Source organism: Mugil cephalus, chromosome 1 (genome assembly GCF_022458985.1).
Source record: "Mugil cephalus isolate CIBA_MC_2020 chromosome 1, CIBA_Mcephalus_1.1, whole genome shotgun sequence".
Lineage (NCBI taxonomy): Eukaryota > Metazoa > Chordata > Actinopteri > Mugiliformes > Mugilidae > Mugil > Mugil cephalus.
The window spans coordinates 802,704-829,618 of NC_061770.1; the positions used below are offsets into that span (position 1 = coordinate 802,704).

A 26,915-nucleotide genomic window follows, 5' to 3' on the forward strand; every position below is an offset into this window, starting at 1 on the left:
GGGATCTTGGGCTGGCGGTCTGTGGCCCCACGGCGGTTGGTAGGGGTACCTACCTAGGTTCTCTGGTGTCCTCTTGGCCTGGCTTTGTCTCCCGGTGCTGCGTGGCGACGGGTTCGTGGCGGCTCCCTTGGGTGCCCGGTTGTTCCGGTATCGACTGGTTCGGGTGGTGGCTTGGTGCTCTCCCTCTCCCTTCGATGGGGGGCTGGGGTCTCTCCCTGGCGGATGGGGGTTCCCTCTTCCCGTGGTCTCCCTGGCCTGGGTGCGCCAGGGGCACGGGGCCGGGCACCTTGGCCCCCCTGCTCGGATGGCCCGTCCCTGGTTTGGCGCTCGGGCTGGTGCCCTCTGCGGGGGTTTGCTGGGCTCCTGGGGGGTCCTTGGCTGGAGAGGTGTCCATGGCTGCCCTGCGGGCGGGGGGTGGGGTCTTTGGGGGGGGTGTTGGCGGCGGTGGGTGGACGGGCTGCAGTGGCTGGGGGTGTGGGGGGTATGGGGAGCTGCTCTGGCCTGCACCGACTTGTGCTTGCTTGGCGGGTCTGGGGGTGTTGGTCGTCGCTCGCCTCTGCGCTGGGGTGTGGCTTGCCCCGTGGCTACGGTGGTTCTCTGGTCCTGTCACCCATGCGCCCCACACTGGGGTGGAGGTTCTCGGGCGCTGGGGCTTCTGACCTGACTCTGGGCCCTGGTAATGGTCTCACTCATATTTAGGGAATGCCCACATGCATGTGTGTTGTCACCTGCCAGCCCGTGCTGGATCACATCAAAAAGAATTGATGAGTCCCGGCTATTAAGGGCTGGATTTTCGCTTTCACTCTGTCACTACGTGCCCTATGGCAGATTTCTCTCCTTCCATTGGGACACCCTTACCCCCCCTGGACTCTCTCATCTCTCCAGAGATGACTGTACCCAGTCATACTTGAGTGAGGTGACTTGGGAAGCACAGAACCCTGTACTCCACTAGTTCCTACTAGCACCACAATCAATCTCCTCCACTGTCCATCCTTCTACATATTTTCTTTCCTTTGTTCCCCCCCTCTATTCACTGAGGTGTAGCACTGCCCTCCCTGCCACACAAGGTCACTACACTCAATAAAGTTCAACAGGACAGTTCTCAGGGAGGGCTGGTGATGGTCACACTCACGCACTGAAGTAATAAAGCTTTCAGCTGCAAGAATATAACTGCATGAACCTCATATAATGTTGACACCCTGTGGTGTTCAACTATGCAGACAAATGCAGACAAAAAAAAAAAAAAAAAAAAAAACATCTTCACCTCAATACAGACTACAAACTGCATCCTTCCATAAATCAGTTCCTCATAACTTATACTCTAATAAGCTCTACGTTCCATTTGAGGTAGAAGAACAGCAGAGCTGATACAGAATAATACAAAATAGTTATAACATTTAAATTAAGTTCAGTTCCAATATAATTCAAACATCTCATTTTAAACTTTAGCCTGACCAGAAAATCTTATTTATGAGTGTGGTAACACGACATTTGGATTTCAATATAGGGCATGCCTCTACATGAATATTACTAAGACCAATCAGAGCCATTTTGTTGCAATCAACTTGAACTCAATTTTACTCAGATGACGTGACTGACTATGTAGTGATTAATCCCACATCAGTCACCACATAAACCCCGCCCAATCTAGTGGTTTGTCCCAGCAGATCTTTATCAGAACCTTTTCCCTAGGCATAATATGTTCTCAATGGAGAAACTCCAGACCAATTTCCTGAACAAAAATGTTGTGGGTGGGGGACTAAAATGCAAAGTTCAATTCAATTCAATTCAGTTTTATTTATATAGCGCCAATAACAATACAAATCGTCTCAAGACGCTTCACAAAAACCAGCCTGCAACCTCCAGAGCAAGCCTGAGGGCGACGGTGGCAAAGAAAAACTCCCTTTTAACAGGAAGAAACCTTGAGCAGAACCCATCTCATATGGAGGGACCCATCTGCCGAAGGCCAGCCGGGTAGAAACAGAGAAGATAGAGAGAAAAAAAGAGCAGGAGAAACAAGATAAACAAACTTCTGTCATAGATACATACATCAAGCGGAAGGAAACATGTAGGGTCTAGTAATATAACACATAGCTGATGATCTGTGACAGTTTGTGAGTATAACAGGAATCATTGGCAGGTTGGCGAATTGTTCATCTAGGTAGGAGTGGACAACTGGAGGAGGCCATGATGACTTGGGCAGATGTAGTTTATGGAGCTCCACAGGTCTGATACACAGCACTCCAGACCATGAAGACTGGGCTGGTTGATGAGGCCACGGCAGCAGATGTAGCTTAGAACTCCACAGGTCAGATATTCAGCACTCCAGACCAGAGACCCTCACAAGATGATGGAGGGGGAGGGGAGCAAAACCGAACAAAATAAAAATCCAAGTCACATCAATATTGGTACACTTGCAAAAAGTCAGGGATTTTTTTAGGATGCTGTCAGGAGTATGCTCAACCAGTTATACCAAACAGGAGCTAAGGCCATCAATGTCACATGTAGGTTAAAACACAGTCATTAACTGAAACAGCTGTGTAATAGGCATGAAAATAGGTGAGGAACAGCCAAACTCTGCTACCAAGGTGAGGCTGAGTTTCATGTCATAGGGACTGAGCACAGCAACAAAACACAATGTAGTTGTACTGCATCAGCAAGATTTCTCACAGACAAATATTTCAAAGCAGGCTGGTGTTGTTCAAGCTCAATGAAACGCAATGCAGAGGATTGTAGACACAGAGGTTGGCCAAAGAAACTTGCACCAGATTGTCCAGCAGTGCTCAGAACTGGCAGACCAGGGTAGAAGACCCAGTGGGCCCCAGGCACTACTGTCAGCAGAAGTCTGGCCAGAAGTGGTCTTCATGGAAGAGTTGCAGCCAAAAATCCATCTCTCTGACATAGAATTGGGGTGCAGAAAATGGCAGCAGGTGCTCTAGACTGCCACCCTGGTTCCTTCAAAAACTTTGGGTTACATTACGTAATCCCTGGTTCTTTGATAACAGAGTGAGGTGTTTCACTATGGGAATCGCCTTGGGCGTGACCAACTACAAAACAACTTATCAGTCCTTCTGAATTCAGCCGTCCTCTCCATGTACATCCCCAGCACCCGCACTGGGCACAATCTGTTAAGCCACTTGTCATCCTCTGAGGAGAATGGAGGAGGGTGAAAAGCCAAGAACTCCACGGTGGGACATCTGTATGATGATTCCAACACCTTGGGCACATATGGTTAGGTTAGGCACAGGTTGCAGGCACACCTTAGTGCGTTCAGGGGCTAGTTGCAAACATGAAGGATGGATAGACAGAGCCTGTAGGTCACCCACCCGCTTGGCTGTGGTTAATGCCAAAAGTAATGCTGTCTTAATTGAGAGAAATTTCATCCCAACTGCTTCAAGAGGCTCAAATGGGTGGTGAGAAAAAGCATCCAACACCAATGATAAATCCCACATTGGGACTGGAAACTGGGAGCTTACGGCAAAAACAAGAGGGTGCTGGCCAACCGGCTTGTCACCAAAGCCCACATGGCAAGCTGAAATTGCTGCTAAGTAGACCTTAATTGTGGAACAGGCTTTCCCTTTATCCACCAACTCCTGCAGGAAACACAATACATCCACCAATGAACATTGAAAAGGAACATTGTGTCTATTACTGCACCACTCTTCAAAAATCCGCCACTTACTACTTAAGAGAGCGGGTAGAAGAGGCTCTGGCGTTCTGAATGGTCTCAATGACCTCTGGGGGCAGACCTGCAGAATTCAAATTCCACCTTTCACAGGCCAGGCCCATAGAGCCATGTGTTCTGGGTGTGGGTGGTAGATTTCCCCTCATGCTTGGGATAGAAGATCCCTGCAAATGGGTAGAGGCCAGGGGTCGTCCACCAGAAGTTGAATTATCTCTGCCACCCAGTGTTTGGATGGCCAACGAGGAGCTATCAAAATCAGCGACAAACTCTGCTCTCTCACTCTGGTTAGAGTTGGGGAGATCAAGCTGAGGGGTGGGAAAGCATAAAGCTGGACGTTGGGCCATGGATGGGCCAGAGCATCTATCCCCAGTGGGGCACTCAGATCTGACAGGGAGAAGAACAGAGGACACTGACTGTTTTCTTGCGAGGCGAAGAGATCTACGGCACCCTGGCCAAATTTTTGCCATATCTGCTCCACCACTGTGCCGCTACTGTAGTGGCTGATGTAAGCCACTACAGTAGAGTTGTCCGTTTTCACTAAGACATGACGACCGCTGAGAAAGGACAGGAAATGAACACTGCTTGTAGCTCCAACACATTTATGTGAGCCTGAGCCATCCCCTTGGACCAAACCCCGTTCACTACTCTGCCCATCAACGTCGCGCCCCATCACCTGAGGGACGCGTCCGTTGTCATGGTTACCCTTGATGTCACCGCCCCCAGTGGTACCCCTGAGGTGAGAGCGGATGATCTCTCCACTGCAAAGAGCCGTGATGCACGACGGCGTCACTTTCACCTTGCGGGAAAGATGACGCCGCGGACATAAGCGGAGGGATGCGACCCAACGCTGAAAATCTCTCATCATGAGAAGCCCTAATTGCCCACAGATATGACTGATGCCATAAGGCCCAGAAGGCGAAGGCACAGCCTGAAAGACATGACTTTTCCTCGTCGAAAAAGTGCGAGACACCGCGTGAAGGACACTATTCTCTCTGCCGATAGTGTAACTCGACAAGAGAGGGAGTTTATTCTGAGTCCTAAATACTCCGTGCATTGAGCCGGCTCCAGACGACTCTTTGTCCAATTTATATTGAATCCAAGATCCCTCAGATGACTTAACACTGTATTGGAATCTATGATAGCTTGCTCTCGTGAACGGGAGCATATTAGATAGTCGTCTGTATATGAGAATATTCTGATGCCGCTGTTTCTCAATGGGGACAGCGCTGCCTCCACACACTCGCTGAATACCCTCGGAGCTAGTGGTAGACCGAATGGGATTTTCTGAAACTCGTAGGTTATGTCTTGATACGCAAACCTGAGAAACTTTCTGTGTGCGGGATAAATGGAATTGTGAAAATATGCATCTGAAAGATCGATCGTCACAAACCAGTCGTTTGGACGTATCGAGCGACAGAGCACTTTGTGTGTTAACATTCTGAACGTGTACTTTCGCAAGTGCTTGTTTAATACACGCAGGTCTAATATGGGGCGAAGTGATGCGCTCCCTTTCTTTGGAACGAGGAAGTAACGGGAGTAAAAACCCTGTTGCGCTTCCTCTTTCGGCACCTTTCTGATTGCTTGTTTGTTTAACAAAGTCTCGTCCTCCAGGACCCGTGCTGAGTCTCCGTTGGCCACTGAAGTTAACACACCGTTGAATTTCAAGGGTTTTACAGCAATCTGCAGTCTGTATCCCTGAGAAATTGTCTTTAATACCCAGGGATGAACTGCACATGCGCGCCACTTTCGCTTCGAACCGAGAGGGAACCGAGTGGACTCATTGTGTCGCACGAATGTGACGTCACCCCCTCGGTTTGATGAGAGCTAGTCGCGTCTGGGGACGGCTCGAGATTGTGTTTTCTCCTTATTTGAGTTTTTTGGTGTGGGGGGCAGCATTCTGCCCTCGGCAAACTGCCTGGCTGCAGAAATGCAATTTTTATTTCCGTCTTCCCCAAAACAGCACTCTGACGTGTTTGGTGACACTGACAGTGAACTGTGGAACACTTGTGCTTGGTGACACTGTGAAACCTGCCCCTGAGCCTGCTTTCCCTGAACCTGTGGGGAGGGAGACTGACAGAGGACTCCTGGAAAACTGTGAACCATAGGAGCCTCTAAACACTGAACAGTGGGGCTGATCTCCTCCCTTACTGTTTTTCTTCTTTTTAAGGGAGGAGAAGGTGAGGGAGAAGACCACGTTAGGATGGCCGCTTCTTCTTCCCCTCTCCGGGGTGAGACGAACCTTTTCTGCCAGCCACTGCTGCAAAGGGATGTTTACCCCACGGGCTTGGATTCTCAGCCTTGGCCTGTTGGTTGGGGTGTTGTCCCACTGTGTGTCTCTGTGACCTGACACCACCTGATTTTCCTCTTACTGCTGCAGCTCTCGCTGCGAAGCCAGGTCTGGATGTCTGTGGTGGGTGAGGAGTGGGTTTTCGAGGTAAGCAGAGGTCAAAGGCTTCTCCCTCCTGCTTCCTACGGGTGCTTGTCTCTCTCCTCTTTTCCAAAGCCGGGCCAAAGAGACCCTTGGTGGGGCCAAAGGGTGCATCTATGACCTCGGCCTTCTGAGAGTCACCTAAGCCTGACAGGTTCAGCCATAACGCTCTCTCACCTGAGACTGCAAGCCCCATCACACGACCACAGCCCTGGACTGCTCCTCTGGATGAGCGCAAGATTAAATCGTTCACAACGCATATTTCATCCCAGAGGGCTGGGTTAGGTGTCCCCGAATCCAGCTGCCGCCCCATCTCCTCCAGGATCTCACCCTGATAGGCAGACAACAGTTTGACTGCATTGAGCGAACACACTGACTGCGCAGCATATTTATACATTCTCTGATAAATAGCCGCAGTGACGCGGCCTATTTTATTGGGCAGAGAAATGCAGAAGAAACTGAAATGGATCGGCGGTTAGGGTGGAGGTGATAAGCCACTGAAGGTTCCACCGCTGGGGGTTCGGTCAACCCCAGCTCACCCATACCCTCAATCTCTAGCTTAGAGCAGCCCTTGGTAGGAAGCTTGCTCTTAAACGGAGCAGACCAATACCGTCAAAATCCAGACCAATACCTTCATGCATGCTGGAACTGCTGGTAAAAGCTGTTTAGCTACAGAAGGAGCTGCTGGAAGCCTCTTTTCATCATACAGGTCCCACTCAGTCCCTTCAGGGCCCTGGGCAGCCGGCCATGGGATAGCCAGCTTAGCCGCAGCCCGTTTACAGACTTCATACAAGTCGCTATCCACCGGGGGGAACCATATCGGCTCCACTTGGTGGCCTGGACGTCTGAGCCGGGAAGCTGGAGTCATCCTCCTCTTCCTCCATGTCGTCCAAATCGAGGAGGTCAGAGTTAGCGTCGCACTCTGCGTCCTCGTCTCCAGCTACGCCCTCGTTGATCGCTTCGAACAACGGGGGCATAACCGGGGACTCCGCCTCCATCATGTCCGCCCAGCTCGTAGTGGCTCGCGGCTGATGTTCAGCGGAGTCTCTGGTAGAGACAGCCGCCAGACAGGGATCCTGACTGTTGGCTACCGCTACTCTCAATCTCCTCTCCAAAATTTTCTCCGGCATCGAAGAACAGTGAGAACACCCTTGCGGGTCAGCTAGTGAAGCCTGGGCATGTTTACAGCACATGCAGGCAAAGCACATAGGGTGAGGGTCCCTGCCCGAAATTGATGCACCGCAAGCCGCGGGGCACGGGCAGGATGCAGCCTCTTTTGCCTTCGGCACCGGCCCTTTGGTGGGGGTAGCGCTCGACGACATATTGAGGTGGAGAGAAGACGCTGTACAGAAGGCTCGTGACAACACGTTAGCCTGCCTGTCACTGTCGCTAGCACGGGGCTAATACCACACTAGCTGGACTTGACCGAGTTAAACCGCCACAACGCGATAGCTTATTATGATAGCGATTATGTTAAGCTAACAAGCTAATGCTAACCCAACCAAGACCAAATGAGCTCGTCTTGACACGTTAGCCCAAGTTACACAGACACCAGCTACCAAGTTGTAACACCGAGTAACCGAGTGACAGCTCGCTTTTACGCGGACACTGATCTTTAACCGCTGCGTAACTACTTCCAAAAAGACTTACTCAGCACAGTCCAAACAAAGCAGAAACCTGCGTTCGGCGACGTTCTCCTTGACGGAACGCCTGAGAACTGTTAAACAGAAATCCAAGCTAGCCTGGACGCGCTGAGGGAGCTTGTTGTAGTTTCTCACGGGAAGAAAGCGAGAATGAGTAAGGAGGGGTCGGTTGACAGTGATAGTACAAGGGGGCGGGGCCCGTATCACAGGTCAACAGACGTTGTGCCATTGGAGCTTCCGTAGTTGGTCACGCCCAAGGCAATTCCCATAGTGAAACACCGAGCGAAGTTAGAAAAAGAACTGTGTGTGCTGTGTACCTAGAAGAATTGATGCTGTCTTGAAGGCAAAGGGAGGTCACACCAAATATTGATTTGATTTGGATTTTTCTTCTGTTCATTCACTGCAATTTGTTAATTGATGAAAATAAACTATTAACACTTCCATTTTTGAAAGCATTCTTAGTTTAAAGCATTTTTCATACCTGCCGTAAACATTTGCACAAATTCCATACATATATATACACACACACACAGCGGGTAAAATAGGTATTGAACGTAAACATATTTCTAAAGGTGCTATTGACATGACATTTTCACCAGGTGTTGGTAACAACCCAAGTATTCCATACATAGAAAGAAACCAAAACAAATAAGTTCAGAAATTAAGTTATGTGTAATAATGTAAAATAACAGAGGGAAAAAGTAGTGAACACGCTTACTGATATTTAATATTTTGTACAAAAGCCTTTCTCTCCTGTATGGAGAAACTAGTCAAATGCATTGCTCAGGTGTGATTTTGGTCCATTCTTCCACACAAACAGTTTAAATCTTGAAGGTTCCATGGGCCTCTTCAATGAACTCTGATTTTTAGTTCTTTCCATAGATTTTCAATTGGATTCAAGTCAGGTGATTGGCTGGGCCATTCTAGCAGTTTTATCTTCTTTCTCTGAAGCTAGTTGAGAGTTTCCTTGGCTCTGTGTTTGGGATCATTGTCTTGCTGAAATGTCCACCCTCATTTCATCTTCATCATTCTGGTAGACAGAAACAGATTTTTCTCAAGAATGTCTTGATACATTTTCCATTTATCCTCCCTTCAATTATATGAAGTTTGCCAGTACCATATGCAGAAAAACAGCCCCACAGCATGATGTTCCCACCTCCAAACTTCACTGACAGTATGTTGTTTGGGGTAATGTGCAGTGCATTTTGTCCTTAAACATGGTGTGTGCTATGGCATCCAAAGAGTTCAATTTTGCTCTCATCTGACCAGACTGTTCTCACAGTATTTTACAGGCTTGTCCAAATGTTGTGCAGCAAACTTTAAATGAGCTTCAACATGCTTCTCATCTCATCTTCCATGCCGCTTAATCCTGCACTAGGGTTGCGGGGGTTGCTGGAGCCTATCCCAGCTGGCATCGGGCGAGAGGCGGGGTACGCCCTGGACAAGTCGCCAGCCTATCGCAGGGCACTTCAACATGCTTTTTCTTCAGAAAGTGAGTCTTGCTTGTTGAGCGTGTATATAGACCATGGCTGTTGAGTGCATTGCTTATTGTTTTCTTTGAAACAATTGTACCTGCTAATTCCAGGTCTTTCTGAAGCTCTCCAGAAGTGGTCCTTGGCTCTTGAACAACCAGGAGCACCTGGTCATGGCCGGTTTATGGTCGAATGAAGTTCTTTCCACTTCCGGATAATGGTCCCAACAGTGCTAACTGGAACATTAAGAAGTTTAGAAATCCTTCTGTAACCAATGCTATCAGAATATTTTGCAACAATAAGGTTGCGAAGGTCTTGAGAGATTTTTTTGCTTTTACCCATCATGAGATGCTCCTTGTGCAACACTTTGGTAATGACACACGTTTTTATAGGTCATCAGTTTGGACTGAACCAGCTGATATTCATTTGCACCGACAAGGGGCAGGATGGCTTTCTGATCATAGATAGATTTGAGCTGGTGCTTTGGCTTCCCTTGCCCTTTTCCACCTCCCTTTCTGTGTGTGTTCAATACTTTTTCCCTCTGTTATTTAACATTATTACACATAACTTAATTTCTGAACTTTGGTTTCTGAACTGTTTTTGTTTCTTTCTATGTATGGATTACTTGGGTTACCAACAATACATTTTATGTCAATAGCACCTTTAGAAATATGCTTACTACGAAAAATTGTGATGTGTTCAATACTTATTTTACCCGCTGTACATCTATACATCCTTAACAAAAAGAAAATCAATTATTTACACTAAATATGTTTTGTACAGTTACAACAATGTGTGACAATGCTTTGAATTCAATTAATTGCCACTATTATAATTTGCTAGCTATTTCTTTTAGTACAGTCACAGACAAAATACTGAACAAAACAGCCAAATGAAACAGCCATTAAAAACTTAAAATTGATTGATTCCATAAAAATACATTAGAGATTTTGAGTATTGGGTTATTATGGTACAAGTGATCCACTAATGAAAGTCGTGCTTTTTATTAAAAGACACATTTTTCTGTTGCCGTGCTTCATGTCTCTTTATAGTCAGTACATTTGAAAGAGTCAAAAATGGCTAAAACAAGGAACCTAATGCAGGAAACACACCTGAAGATACAGATTCTAAGCCAGTAATGGTACAGCTGCCACCAGATCACCACCAAGTGCAGATGCAGTCCTTCAGCAGTTGGATACACTCTGCAGAAATACAGATGAACCAACAGCTTGGAAGACACACCAAGATCTGGGCATCCAAGGGTTTCTTCAGCAACAAAGGACCACATCCTGATCCGCATGAACTCCAACAGCAGTGGTCAAACCAAACTGGTGACCAGTGTTCCACTTGCACTGTACATGCTCGACTTTTAGATCATGGCTTAAGTTCCTACAAGGCTGTCAAGAAGCTCCTGATCAATGAGAGATAGAGGTTAGCCTGGCGTTGTTGGGCTCAAGCACACAAGAACTGGAAAGTCAGGAACTGGAAGAAGATTCTGTGGTCAGATGAGTCCAGTTTCCAGCTTAGTCCTCCTACTGCTAATGTGACGGTACACAGAAGACCAGGGGAAGCATTATCTCCAGCATGAACAGTATGTACTGTCAAAAATGGTGGAGGTAGTATAATGGTTTGGGGATGCATGAGTGCTTCTGGTGTTGGTCATCTCACTGTCTGTGATGGCACTTTGAACTCAAATATTATGCTATTCTCCAAACCCAAATGCATCCTTCTGCATGTGCACTGTTCCATCAAAGTCAAAACTGGATGTTTCGACAAGATAATGCAGGTCTTAGAGTGGCCAGGTCAGCTCAACCTCCCAACATGAGCCCCATTGAACATCTGTGGTGGATTATCAAAAGGTTTGTTTCAAAGAGCAAACCAAAGAATTTAGAATAATTAAAAGTAGTAATTCAAGAATGGGACAAGACTGAGATCACCCCTCAACAGTGTGAACGGTTGCGGAGAACATGTCAGCCATGACAAGACTGCGTGCTAACGGCAGGAATACTAAATATTAATTTGATCATGAGATGGCTTTTTTATTTTTTTTTCAGTTTTGAACACATTCTCTGTTATTTGTTGACTTTGATACCGACAATGTTGAGTAGTGACATATTGAAACTGTCAAGAATTTAGATTTGTTAGATTTTCTTGTAAATAATAAACAAAGAAATGAAATTTATATTTGTTTGTGTCTGTCTAATGCATACGCACCTTTTCAAACACAAAACTGATTTTTGCACAAACATTTCATGATAATATTTGAGATTTGTAAAATTTCAAGTGTGTCCGAAAACTTTTTTCCACCACTGTACTTTCGTTTTTGTGTCATGCCAACTTGAGCAGCAGATAAGTGCTGAATATCTTGCTTGAGGAAAAAAAAAATGAGCAGCATTCATGACAGCACAATCAACTCTCTGAAAGCATTAAGTGCAGTTAAACCTGTGTCGCTCAGTCATAAGGGCTTCGATTACACTTAATAGCCCACCTGTAGCCTCTTATTTGCAGCTTACCTTTTTTACTGCCTGCTAATTATGTTCGCTCATTCTCTGCCCTGTAGACCATTCCCTGTCTCATTCCCTGAGCTCTTTTTATGTCAACCTTGGTCAGTTTTTCTGCTCAGTTGTTCTGTCAGTCTACTCTTCAGCCCAAACAGGTGGCCCCAACATTATGGGAGCACTATGGATTACTGAGTCTTTCTGTTATATTCCCTTACCTTCCGATACGTTGTGTGGTCGATTAGATGAGGATTAGATGGACTACATAAACATGAGGAGAAAACTCATGCATGCCACAGAAAAATATAAATAAATAAACCAAATTAATAAAGATGGATGGAGGCACAGCTCCTCAATAGTGAATTGAAAGCATGTAGTGCTCTACTGGCTGCAGTATAGGTCAGAAGCTCCATCTCCTTCATGTTCGTGGATGGAACTTGAGCCAACTAAAACACTAAAGTAAACATCTTTTTTTTTTCTAATAAGTTTCATTTTAGTCAGTTATTTGATGCTATAAAAGCAGGACAGGACATCTGATGGTCACTACCAGTTGCCATGTCACCGTAAGACTGTAACTGTTGGAGGTAGAAAAGAGTGCAGTATTAAGCAAAAGAAAATGCGTGTGAGACTCTAGCTCCACCTGTATCCCATAGAAAACAGCATGAGTTTGGCCAATGAAAGGAAGTGGGGACACATTGTCCATATTTATATAAAGTCTATGATCACCACTGATGATGGTTGCAACCATTGTGCATATGTTTTACATGTGTTTACAACTAGCCTGTTAGTATGATAATATATTTTATGAATTGGAGAAAATAAAAAAAACATAATTTCAAATAATTTCAAAATAAAGTCAGTTTTTTTTTTTGTTTTATTTCATTTTTTTCTGTTGTTGTAGGCTCATTAAAACCAAACCAATACTTCTCTGTGTATGTGAACTTTAACAGATATGACATTGCTACTATGTGCTAAATGCTTAAATGTATACATTCATTAAGCATTGTTCTTTTGCATCTATACCTTATATTCTTTTGGTGAACTATAGCCCTTGAGAGGTCATGGATGTCACTAATGTAAAACCTGCTAATCCGCTTTCATCATACTAATGAACAGCTATTAAGATGCACAGGGTGCTGATTTGATCCAATTCAATTCAACAACAATTCATTTAGAGACATTTGATTTTCGAAACACTTGTTTATTTCTAGAAATTTGCGGTCTTTTCACAGTATTTGACATCTATTTGGCACATCTTTCATATTGCTTTGCTTCTGAGCAGCTCTTCTTTGTCGTTATGCTTTTTAAATCCAATCAGCTTCCTGGCCTGACGTGTCTGAGAGTGGGATCCTCTCTCATGTTCTGGATGACCCTGACACATGGCCTGGTATCACTGTGCAGTTTCACAAGATTTGTCAGATAAAACCAGTCTTGTGAGACTTCAGCAAGATTTCTAAATCATCATAAACACATACTGGACTTCTCGAATAAAGAGTAATTTAAATCTGAAAATATATATTTACAACCAGGCCTAGTTAACATTAGCTGTGGCCCAGCAGCACATTTTTTACTGTAGTGTACACATGTCACTTTGTAAAACTCAAACATACAAGAGTTAAGGGTGTAAACGTTGATAAAATTGAGAACATTTCTCTGGCTAGCCAGCAGTTCAGCTTATGAAACATTCACGAGGAATCTCTTCGGCAAAGAAAGTGAAAAGAGACAGCCTTCCAGTCATTTGTGCAGCCCTGTCTACGCATATCTGTGCAAAAACAGAATGACCAGTCCATTGCTTCTGACTTGTACTCAAAGACTTGATTTATGACATTTCGACATGTCCTCTTAAAGATACTCCAGATTGCACATAAACAAGCAATACTGACTTCTTTTTAACACTGATACACTCATCAAACTTGAATATACCAATACACATTAAGAGTGTCCAACAACTGTGGTTTGATGTCATCTGCAATTTCATTAATTCTCTTAACTGTGGTAGCTGACAGAGGAACCTGACTATTGGTAGCTGTGGTTTTTCCAAGTAGTTCATGGCAGATGATCTTGGCAGCAAATCAGTTCTTAACCAAACGTAATTACTGCATAAATAGCCTATAATGAGATAAGTTAAAAATTCAGGGGTTTTTTTGTTTGTTTTTTTTTTTTGTTTTTTTTACATATTTATTTAGGTTTTGCTGAATTCTAGAAATTCTTTGTGGCCCTGTGCCAGTCAATGGCCCAGGCATGGTGAAAATTAGTTTTCATATTTATCAGTCTCATAGTGCCTTCACCTGGACACTGCACACTTAAATTAAACACTGCTGCTTGGAACTCATGCTCTGTGTTTACTATTCTCAAGAAGTACTTTTATTACCCAGGAAAAATGAGGCAACTGGAATGTTAGGCACAACTCTGCAGCGTTTAGTAACGTTAACTTATTATGTAGCTCATATCTTCATCTCCAGATGGGTGCAGCCTCAGTGGAAATACTGCTAACAAGCTAAACTAATAAGCAGAGCTGCAGCTCTCGCTGCGGCATATTGAGCAAATAGCTTTTCACAGGATGAAAGCGTTAAACTTTGACTTGGTTTACATGAGGCCTGAAGTGTGTGTATTTCCATGGGAAAATGCAACACAGCAGAAAAGTGGAGGTTTTAATAGTCCATTTAAAAAGAAAAGTTTTGATCAGAACACCAGGATGGCTCCATCGTGTCAGGAACACATATACACATACAGTGCATCGTCAGTGTGGGTTTATATGTTTAAATACATATGTGTATGTGTACTAGTATTACTCATTTTGAAAGAAATTTGTTTACACTGTCCTGGAAGGTAAATCACAGAATTTTGGCATTGGGACATGTTGTGAGAATAGGTACTGGTTAAGGTTTGTGTAAGTCCCCAGGAATTGACGGAAGTAATTGAGTTTCAGGCCATCAGAGTGAGGACATGGCAGCAAGGCTATTTTGGAAAGGTTTTAGTCTCCGGAATAGATTATGTCAATGAATATCCTTATGAAGACAGCCATACAAACACGTATGCGTATGTGTGTGCTTTAAATAAGTCTTTTCTGTTTCTGTTTGGCCATTGGCATTATTTGGTGTAAAGCAGTGTGTGTGCGTGTGTTTAGTGTGAAGATATTTCTGGTGCACTACATAGAGGCCCCTGCTGACAGGCTGTCAAGCAACCTGTCAAACTTGGAGGAGGATTATTATCTCCTTCTGTACGCTCTATTTCCACAAGCTTCAAACTATACTCTACTATGACAAGGGTATGTGTGAGAGACCAACAGTGAAAGAAGCAGGAACATAATCAGTTCTCAACAGAGCAACCCCAGACCAGCTTTCTACCACCTACATTTTTTGAACAGGGGAAGCCAGGTTGCCTTCCACGCTGCAACACTTGAGGACTAAATGACTAAACTCCTAAGCACTACACACCAACCAACAATCACACAAGCTAGCCATAAGATGCACGAGATAGGATTATGCTATTATGGAGAGCCATTTTATCCATTCATTTTATCAATTTTCAGATTAAAGATTTCCTTGACATTCCCTTGACATATAGGTCACATTCTAAGCTAAAAACTAAATGATGAACTAAGACTAAATCCTAAACACCAGTTGTGTAAAACCAAGTCGTTCCTTTTTTTTTTTTTTTTAAACTTTTGAGACAACCTATAGTTGCATCAATCTGTATTTGACTAAATAACTTCAATATACTATAATAATCAATCCCAATTTATACTGTCAAATGTCAGGACTCAGGACATATGTTAATGCAACAAGACAATATTGACAGGGTAACTTTGGCCACATTCATCTTGGCTCAAAATTATACCTCAAGCACTCCAAGATCATTTGGAGCAGTCAAACCTGGTCATTATGTGGCCACTGGTACGGTCTGCAAACACACTGAGCTCGCAGATAGACACATAAATTTTATTTTATTAATATTATCTACTATTATTATTATATTCATATACTGTACACGTGCACCTGAATATATAGTATGTGCATAAGATATGTCTCCCTCACTCTCTGTGTCTGTCATACGAGCACATGCACATACCCACACATGGAGGTCTGTCTACAAACATCCCAAGCTCAACAGTAAACACAGGCTTGTGCCACCCATACGCAAGCCTGCCAGTCTTCTACTCCCTCTGCAAACCCAACCTGTTACTAATGAGACTAACACAAATAGTCGGCATCTGACAACAAGACCTGTGTGTGTGTTTCAAATATGTGTGAAGACTGTTCATGGAGGTAATAAGTGTTTATTTATGCTGACTGTGAGGTAATTACTATACAGATATTGTGCTATGGTTGTTTAAGCCTGCTTGTGTTTGTCCGTCTGTTATTTAAACTAGGCAGCCACAGAATCATAAAAAAGAATGAAGGAAGAGAGACCTCTTTCTCCTTGTCTCCCTACTACTACTCTACCAGGACAGGATTGGACAGTTTTAAAAGTCCAAAACCTTAGATTCAACCAAACAGAAAAAAGCCCATTGCGTGGGTCAGTGACTATATCCTCTTATGGCCCACGCTAAACATTACATAACCTTCACTCATAAGCAAGCACATAGAATGGCAAGTCTTTTGAACTAACATTGAATATTTATTCCAAAACTTGTCCTTTCATTTTGTAACAGTAATTAGAAATAAATAAATGATTGTTACTAGAGTGTGAAATCATAGGCAAAGTAAAGAAAAAAGGAGCTGAATGACTATGAAGCCTACAAGAGTAACTCTGTAACTCCAAACTTATGGTTGCCCATGCAGCTCTATCTATTTCCACAACTCCCTGTGCAGGACAGGTCTGAATTATCCATGGTAAACAGAACACAATACTTCAGTTTCACACAAAATGTCTTCTGTAAAGGTCTTCTCCAACAAAGGAAAAAAAAGAGCACGTCCTCCAGAGAGACAATGTAAATGTCCTTCTTGTGTGGTGCCTGGTGAGGCTGAGACTTAACTTGAAACCACACCTTTTCTGCCTGGCAAATGTCAGACAGAAAGATGAAAGGGAATAAAAGGGCTTGTAGGGGCTCTCAGGAGATGTGCAGCCTGGCAGAAATCGGGGTTCCTTTTTTGAATCACATTTATGAATACACCTCGTGAAGTGCTCCTTCTACAGGATTCTGTTCACACTGTACTTGCCATCTACTCTTCTCCACCAAAAAGGTTATATTTACTTAAAGCATGTATATTGAAGAACCTGTGTAATAGACTTATTTAGCACAATGGATTCCAGTTATAATGCACAATACCTACTGTATTGGCAAAGTACACTGTGAAAAGGTCCCAATGGCAGTAGCCAACATGTGTGCCATTTTAAAATTCTACAGCATGGACATTAGCATGGTGGTTGACTATCAAGCTTGATAGTCAACCACCATGCTAATGTGTCTGTTATTTTACATGGTGCCGGAGCATAGTTTTCTGTGTAGTTGAGTTATTTTATCACTTAATAATAATGAGAACTTCTACCATTAAATCTTTTATTTAAACAATATTTTTTTACCCCTCACATTATGACAGCAACCCTCAATGTTGAAAGAATTGTAGTAGCAAATCACTACCATGTTTTCTGAGAATGGCAATCATTATTTGCATGTCACATGCAAATAATGCATCCCAGTCCGATCACGTGAACGGAAAACGGGGTCGAGCAGGTGATTTTCAAGTGATCGCAATTTGGTGGAAATTATCGGATTTAACCAGCATGGCCATGTTCACGTTTGAAATTCATCTTGAGGTACAAAGAAATTGTCAAACGGAATGAAAATGGCTTATATTTATTTTAGTTAGTAGTTTTGGAATTTAAGTTCCACAACAGCAATATTCATTGCTGCAGAGACGGTAAACACTGTTTACCGTCAAAACACTGTAAAAATCACACAATTTAGAGCAGGCGGGGAATTCAGGCAACATTATAGTAGTGAGCTGGTAGTTAGGCTAACGCAGGGCAATGGTGTCATCTCGGGACAGCGAAAATATCTGCAGTATGGAGGTATTTTAAACTGGACAGCGAAGGCAGTGCAACAACCACTTGTAATGTGTGTAGAATGGGCATTCGTGTGGTGGAAAGGACAGGACTGCATTTAACACTATGAATGTGATAAGCCACATCCATCAACAGCCCTTACATGTCTCCTCTCCCAGGAGCAAACCACTGACCAGGGTGTCAGAACCATGAAAAGTATTCTCTGAGAGGCAGTGGAGACCCACTTTGCTGAGGTAGAACAGGAGCCACTGTACAGCATCACCACTTTAGTAGATCCAAGATACAAACACAAGCAAGTAGAGGGGATTGGTATGATGATCATTTTTATTTTATAATAAATCATGTAAGTCACCTGCAGTATAAATTATTCAAGCCAATGTCTTTTTTTTCTTAAATTTAGATTTAGCTTTGGATAGATGATTTTTATTCAATTAAGTAACTGAAAGGCAGTTCCCTGACTTAATTGCTGTGCTATGTGGTGTCTTACCTTACCTTTTTTTAATTGTGGGTAACTGTTACATTTACCTTTTGTTACATACTTTACAAAGTCAGACAACCTGAGGCTTGCTAAGGAATCCCTCATTCAGGAGGTGCTGAAGATAGAGGAGAGCAGGACCGCCAGTAAAGAGCCAGAGGCAGCAGAGCCTGTGAGCACGGCACCTCGTCAAGAAGCAAGAAGCAGCCTGGGCAGCGTCTTAGACAAGATCTTAGGAGAGTGTCAGTCTAAAGCCCAATCCATGAGAACCAGATTAGCAGATGTCCAGGTGCAGACTTGGACCTCTCAGAGCAAACCATCCCTAGGTAAAGCAATCCACTAGATAACTGGAAAACACACGCTTCATAGTTCCCCTCACTGGCTGTTGTTGCAACCAAATTTCTCTGAGATACTCTTCAGTGCAGTGTCAAACATTCTTGATGAGAAAAGGAATCGGCATTCCCCCAACTTAGATGTGTTCTCTTTTTTTCTTCTTCTTGGCATTGCTTAAGTATCGGATCAAGACTTGGTAACAGCAGATACTCAAAATTAAATGACTAGGATTCAGGGCAAAAAAATGTGATCGGGACATCCCTAGGTATTTCCCACCAGAAATAAAAGGATTTAATGTATGGGTATGATGCTGGGAGCAGGGAAATGGCACAGATGAGCCCAAACATAAATAATTGGACAGATGTAACAATGCAGATCTATAGGATGGGAAAGACTATCGTCTCTGTAAACTTACAGATGGACCCTTTCTACACTGTGAGAAATGGATGAATTATATCACAGATCAGAGACCTAATTTGAGTAAGATACTGAATTGATGGAACACCTGTACTTGTACTATTATTTTATGACTTGTGGATGTCTTGGTTTTGTCCTTAGACTATAAATGTTCAGCTTTTCTTTCTCATATCAGGTACACAAATGTTTGAAAGTAATACTACTACAGTGTTCCCATTCTTTTTGGACGTATGTTGTTTAGTTATGTCTTTTTACTCCACAACTATTTATAAAACTGACAGAACTGACTTTTGCTTTTTTGGCATGAGCTATACACATGTATGTGACCGTGGATGTGTATGAATAGTATGTATGAAACATGTACATTATAATTACATTCATGACCTATGCCATGTTCAGGACATCAATGTCATACTTTTGAAAATATAAGTAAAGAAAGAACTAATTTTCAACGTGAAATCTGAATTGATCCCTGTTTGTGTGATCCCCATTTGTGTGCAACAGTTATGCTACACACAAATGTGGCAGATTGCTTCTTTTTTTGTTTTATTAAATTTAAAGAAGGTTAGCCGAAAGGTTCCTGAAAATAAAGTGCAATTGGGCAGAAATGCATAAATATATAAATGCTGTACCCTCTTCTCCAGTTGTTCCAGCTGCTCCTTGTAGAACGCATCCAGCACCTTCAGCTGCGAGTCTTTCTTCTGGAGCCGCTGAACCTGCACAATACAATACATAAATACAGACAGCAGTGCATTAAAAAATTTGCAATGCAGTGTTTTCTTACTACATTATAGCATAGCTTTTTGCTTGCTTTTTTGCTTTCCAATAGGAATTCCACAAAGATTAAAGGTTTAGTAGATTGTTGGAGAAGCTGCTGGAGCTGAAAAGACTTTTTAAACATTTTGTGAATGTTTAAAATACGTAACATAAAAGACAGAAACTTTCAGAGATGTTGTAATTCCACACATTCATGTTTTGATGGTGACATATGTTAAGGATTTGTTTTTTGGTCAAACTTCAGTTTTTATAAATCATGTTTTGTCTGTTAGATTTCTATTTGCTTTAATACTCTAGCATCCAGGACTGTGGCTTCATTTCCTTCATTGAATATAAGACTAAAACATGTTGCCTTGGTTCTTAAATTACTCCCAAAATCTGAAATTGAATTGATATAAAGTCCAGACTGTAATTAAAAAAAAATATATATATATAAAAAAACAAAAAACAAAAAAAAAAAAAACAAAACAAAAAAAAATCTGCTTTCAGAAAAGGACTTTAAGCTTTGGATTGAATAGGTGTTGCTAAACGTACTCTCTATTGATGTAGTCAAGCTCCATGGGTGTATGTAAGGTTTGAATTAGGAGAAAAATTCAAGCACAGAGACCACTAATAAAGATACTTCTTTTTCATTTGTTTCACCACCAAGGCTAATATCACCTATTGACTGAAAATGGCAATCTCATTAGTCAATTTGGTGCAGGACTGAGCGTAGAAAATGCCCCCTCTACTTGTACTCTGAGCCTCTACCAGACAGCCTTCTTTTGACACGCTCATTGGCATCTTACTTAGCAAATTCCATTTCAGCGATGAAGTGGTTTATCTAATACTTAATGAACAAAGCTTGATGTTTTGATAATCTAAAGTTGTGATCCTTTTGGTTAGCCTGATGAAGCTTTACATACAACTGATCCAGATTCCACAAACTGTTTTAGAGTGCTATATCTTCCATCTAGCTATGATTTGAGCCCATATATTAATATTTCATTTTCACGTTTACACGAAAATATAAAGTGGTGTCAAACTGTCAAATATTGGCATAACCTTAATTCTACTCACACCTTAAACCAAGTATCTAACCAAAAATCAAATGGTCGTGAGGACTTTTGGCACCCAACTGAAGTCAATCAACACAGTTTGACTGTGTGAATAGACACCATGAGTGAAAAAAGTACTCACATATGCATGCACACATGCTGCCTTGCTTTCTCTCGTCTCTGTCCTCTGTCTCCTGTGCAGCCAAAATGCCAAAAACAGAAATCCACAACCCTCAAATTAGAGCTTCTCTTCTCACCTGCCACTCTATTCACTCACCCATCTATACCTGTCCATCCATCATGCCTATGTTCACACCAGCACAGAACATCACGGCACACAGCATCTCACTTCAAATCATATCTTACTTTCAAACAGCTGCAAAACACTGAAGATGGCAGACTACATAGTCTCAAACACAAAAATACATACATGTGCAAGTTTGCAAAGAGTCTTGACAGACTGGTAGACATGCACATATAAAACATACTGCAGACTGAGTGACTGGACAAAGAGAAATGAGTGAGAGAGCCCCAGTGAAGAGAGAGTAATGAAAAAGATGGTATGCAGCAGAGATGAGTGGCATCATACAGGATTGCAAGAAAAGCAGCAAAATGAAACTGTGAAGAATTTCAGTTTGATGAAAAATACTGAAGTTTTAATGGTAGTTTGAACCTTTTTTAAAAAAATAAAATAAAATGACCTTGTGCAAGACAAGAACGAGGAAAGCTGTGGAATAAAAGCTTACCATCACTTCTATCTCATCTGTAGACTAGAGATGTTAGAAAAGAAAGAAAGAGCATAGTGTTTGGGTTAGACAAGGTTAATAACAGAATTAAACACAAACTTACAGCAATTACTGCACAATATATGCAGAAGACATACCCTGAGAAACAGGGTAAGTCATCTGCAGCTAGTGTTTTCACCTCTGGCAAAGACATGTTTACAGGGTATCTTCAAATCGAGAAAAATAGTAAGCTAGAAATGTTAAACAGGGAAAAGCCAAACGTGAATCCCCTCATGGATAAACTGAAAAATGTGATGTCATTTACATTGAACAAATGCTTTTAATTACTCGTTCCAACAGGTGCCCAGTGGCAGACCACATTTACATTGTAGTTTTCCAGTTTTCAAGTTGTTCAAACTTACTGAATTGGTATTTAAATTCTCAAGGAGATCCCCAAGTTTCCAAAAACATACATATTTCATGATGTGTGTAGAAGATGCATAATACATCTACAATATTTCTCTTTTATGTAATGGTGCAAGTGCTAAAGATCCCCTGACATGTTTAAGACAGAAAATACTGCTTTGAATAAAGTATCAAGATGAAAAATCTCAAACTTTATACCCATTAACATTTAATGAATTTATGGATATAGAAAGATATTTTTTCAATACTTAAACTGGTTAATTATAGTATTTTTATAAACAAATGTCCACGTTGTCAAAAAAAAAAAGCAGATTGAAAGTTCCACAGATTCAACTGGACAGACAACTGTTCCGTCAGATAATTTAGAGTATGGTTTCAAAATATATCTCCATGTAGATGTGGCATTCAGACTCCGAATTACTGATTGTGATATTATTGACTGTGAAAGTGAGCAATTCAGCTGATTACACAACATCTACCTGCAATATGTGGTTTCTGTATTACATGTTTGTTTTATTTGTTCTGTTGATTAGTTAATGTTGAGTGTATAGCTCAGGATCCATGACAAATGCCACTCTCTGGTAATAAGGTGAAATCCAATCAAAAGCTGTATTTTATCAGTGTCACATCAGGAGAAGTTTCCTCAGACTAAAAACTTGGGCACAAGTGTGTCATTTTTTTCTCTCCTTTTCTCTATTACTGTTTGTTTGGATGGTTGTGCTTGTTTGAGACAAATAAAAGTCAAAACAAACCCATGGCAGGCTTCATGTAACATGCTAAAGACACTAGAAGAGCACACAGTTCACAAAGCTGATAAACCCAGCAGATGAGGGCAGTTATTATATTTTTCTACATGCTGAGTTAACAATATGACAATGTGTCTTAGAGACTGACAGGCTGTCACTATTTGAAGTACACTAATGCACTGAATCTGACACATCTGGTGCTCCGAGCAAATTAATGCCATTCAATATTTTTAAAGCTCTAATGTTGCAGGTCTGACTGAGAGTGAGCAGAGCCAGTGGAAAGCAAGAGCTGTGCTAAGTAACCAAGACGAGGAGTGTGTACTGTGTGTACGCACACACGTACACACAGAAAGAAGTAAGAAGATTTATCATAATTATCAGGACTGCTGAACACCAAATGAAGTCAGAGCCAATCATCTGTTTTTCAAAAACCGACTTTAACAAAGAGTGAGAGGACTTTTGATTTGAGAGATACTTGCACTGTTGGGTGAAAACCTGTGGCTGGTACATGTTAATGCAGGTGAAACGAGGGACTGGAATTGCTCATGCGTTAATTTTATATGTTAGACCAGTATCTGTTAGGCATGGATTAAACAGAAACAGAACTGATTTAATGAAAATAAGAAAAACAGCACATCTTCCTATCTGCTTCTCTCTGTCTAGGTCTTGTTTTAAATTACAGTCAGAGTGGATCAAAGGACTTGTTCAGTATCACTCCAGGGACATAGAATCTATGGCAGATAAGAAGGCATGAATTCACACACACCAACCAAGACGCACACACAGAATATGGCTGATGCTTACACACTGTTTATTCTATCATTTGTATGTCAATTTTTGAATATCTAATTTTGCCTTGTTGCCACTTCAATTTCCCTATCTGATTCAATCCACCTTTGTGTTGGGCAGCCGTTTTTTTTTCTTTTTCGCCCAGACTAACTGTGAGTGAGCAAGCAGCAACCTGTTAGCCACACTAGCTACACTCTGTTGTTGTTTTGGCTCCGGGTGCGGTTTGATAAGGTCATCAATCGCGCGCTGGTAAATGTCTCAGGACCCCACAAGCAGCAGCAGCAGCAGCAGGAGCACGCAGCAGCACAACCCGAGCATTATGTTATCTGTTTTCATTATCGGTGGTAAAACAGATCGCGATATGAACAGATATTACAAAAGTAGGCTAATATCGGCCGATATTATCGGTTGGTCGATATTAAAAACATAGTACAGATACTTCCGCCTTGAAGGTCCTAAATTATACAGTTAACCCCCTTCACAATAATTGGTGCCCTCTCTGTTTTTATTGACCTCTCTAAGGCATTTGATACAGCTAACAAAAAGATAATTGGACATCTTACAGCTTCTAGACTTCTAGAAAAAGTCTCTCCGGAATGTTCTGTTAGAATAGTGTTTCCAAGCTTTCCTGAGCCATGGCACGTATTTTACATTAAAAACAATTCCACGGCACACCACCGAATAAAAATGTCACCAAGAGTTTATATAATGAAATAATGGTCATCTACTCTCAATTTGCTTCCTCAGTATGAAATCTGCTTACGTGGTTGTGTCATGGTTACGGTTCACTCATCACATACTAAACAGCGCTTTTGTGCATAGGTGACCAAGTGTAACGTGCGAAAGCCCACCTCTTCCAGCCAGGTAAGCAAACCATTAGTCAAGGACACTAGGGTTGCACTCACACTAGCCATAGAATCCAGACTTAAGGGGGAAAACGTTTTTGGGCATGGAACAATTACCAAGTGTGAGGCAGAGGCACAGTGATTGTGAATCACTGAGTTAGAGGATGCACTGGAAAAATGGATGCAGCAAGCATAGAAGCATGGTAAAGTAAGACCTGTAAAGTAAGACACTGTCAAAAGCATGATGACAGTCAGGGTTCCAGCTAAAGTTCCAGTCAAGAGGTTGGACTACAGAGGAGAAATTGTTTTGCTAAAATCAAATCAACCAACATGCAACCTTATAATTCACAAGATTATTTTGAGATTTAATATAAGTTTATATAGGCTTAAAAGGCCTGCTATTTCACTCTTCCTAAAATGAAAACCTTGAACCTTGAATCTCTCCTTATTATTTAACATCTGCCGACAAAGGCCTAAATTTTAACAATTCAACACAAGTAAGTCAAAATAATATAATATAATATAATATAATATAATATAATATAATATAATATAATATAGTGCCTGACATAACTACATATTTAGCATAGTATAACATCTGGATATGTTTCTAAAATAATGTAAGATTATTTCGGGTAGTTGTAATTTCAGACTATATCAGTTAGAAGTATTCTCTGTGCAAGCATCAGGATCCTCATTCTCATCTACCCATGAATTCAAATATTTGAGCTGTTGAACATAACAGCATAACACATTTATTTTATTTCCATCACATTAATACATCCCGATTTCAACCCTAAAATAAGTCCAGGTTTTTTAAACACACTGATGACTCACTCTGCACTGGGTCATGTTATTAAAATTATGTGAAAGGAATCAGTGAGGGTTAGGGTGAGTGTCAGATTCAGTGCTGCATGGCCATTCCCTGTTTCCTCTTTGGCAGTAGGCCGCAGCTGTCTACATGTCACACTGCTGGTTGTGCCTTGGCATGGCCCAACAAACCTGATGGAGATGTTTGTGTCAGTTCCCAGAATGTGCTTGTACAATTCATTAGTTGTGAGTAGACAGGATGATGTGAAAAAGCAGGGTTACATTAGTATGAATTCAAAAGCTATGACTTGTCTCATCACATTCAGATAGAGCATGTCAACTGCTTCCTCGGCTTCATCTGTACACTTTTAGCTATACCCTAATCATCCTGTAGTGGGTCCCAGGAGAGCCTGGGGGTATCCCAGCTGGCACTGGGTGTTAGGTTCACCTTGGACAGATTGGACAGTCCATCACAGGGCTAACAGACAGGTACAACCATTCACAGGTACAACCATCCACAATCACATCCAGACCTATGACCGATGACCTATTCAGAATCACCAATTAACCTTATCATAATTAGCTGTGGGAGGAAATCAAAGCAGCTGAAAATAATCTCACACAGGCAGAGGGAGGACATGCAAACTTACACAGAAAGCACTGACCAACAAATGGGTTCAAACTCAGAACCTTCTTCACTGTGGCGCCCTACCTGTGTCGCTTGAGCTTTTGACCAACAAAGCATTTGAGCACAATGCAAAGTCGCATGGAGTCAAGTCAAATTTTTGATTTTCATCTATTTATCCATGACGCAGTGATGACAGAGAATAACAGGTCATCAGGGCAAAAACGGGTTACCTGTTAAATCAACACATTGGTTTACTTGTGTGAAATGTTCTAATATCAGAACCATTCTCCAAGTCTCTACTAAAGTTTGAATAACTATTTTTTTTCCATATCACATTTGTAGGCCAAAATGTTTGAGGGAAAATGTCTATGTCAGAGTGATCACCGGGACAAATTGACAGTAAAGCTTAGTGGAAGCATCATTTTCAGCTCTTTGATAAGTCTATGAGTCATGACCACTAACTGTAACCCTAACTAACATAAACAAAAATTCTGGTTTAAAAAAATCCAACATCAGAAACCCCCACTTTTCATATTCAGTTAAAGAAAATAGCATTGAGGTTAAACTGTATGGAAAACAGATGGTAGCTGGTCAAGCTGTTAGTACGAATGTCTGCTGGGTAGATGCACAGTCATATTAGTTTTGGTGGGTCAACTCCTTGATCCAGTACAGAAGGAACACATGAAGAAGAGCATCAGTGCACCAATGTTAACAATCCAGTGGATCATTAGCACACCACATGGGAATGGAGCACCAGTGTTTAGGCTTGTAAGTGCATTTGGGACAGACAGTGTATATAAATATACACTCACGCATCTCCCGTGGGCAGTGTGTGCTGTGTAACCATCTGATAGCAGCAGCAGTCTGTTCTCCCATTCCCTCTTTCTCCCTCTCTCTTTATGTACTCGGCTGGGTTTATTTAACACATACAGTATCTCCCAGGGAGGCAATAAATTAGCACTCAATAATAATCTTACTGATAATTACAGCCAGGCATTTACAAAGGAGTGAGATGGAATGGGCCAATGGCCCTTGTTCTCCTCCTTACCAATCCTCCTCTCTTCCACAGAACTCCTGCTAATACTCTGACTGCTCATCTCCAATATGTATTTGTTTACACGCAGTACTGTTTATATAATCAAGGGGTGGCATACAAATCACACAGTATTTTC

At 42.1% G+C, this 26,915-nt stretch overlaps 1 protein-coding gene across 3 annotated transcripts in view; it reads right to left on the reverse strand.

The window, feature by feature from the left end:
• The window catches only part of chchd6a (coiled-coil-helix-coiled-coil-helix domain containing 6a), an 89,901-nt gene that overhangs the window by 40,196 nt on the left and 22,790 nt on the right, over positions 1 to 26,915 (reverse strand). For 2 of the 3 annotated variants that reach the window (XM_047593631.1, XM_047593613.1), the window contains exons 5-6: positions 21,521 to 21,544; positions 19,593 to 19,676 (exon numbers count right to left, since the gene is read on the reverse strand). In XM_047593631.1, the coding sequence (XP_047449587.1) occupies positions 19,593 to 19,676; positions 21,521 to 21,544 (108 nt within the window). The remainder of the gene's footprint in view (positions 1 to 19,592; positions 19,677 to 21,520; positions 21,545 to 26,915) is intronic. The other variant, XM_047593621.1, reaches the window with a different exon arrangement.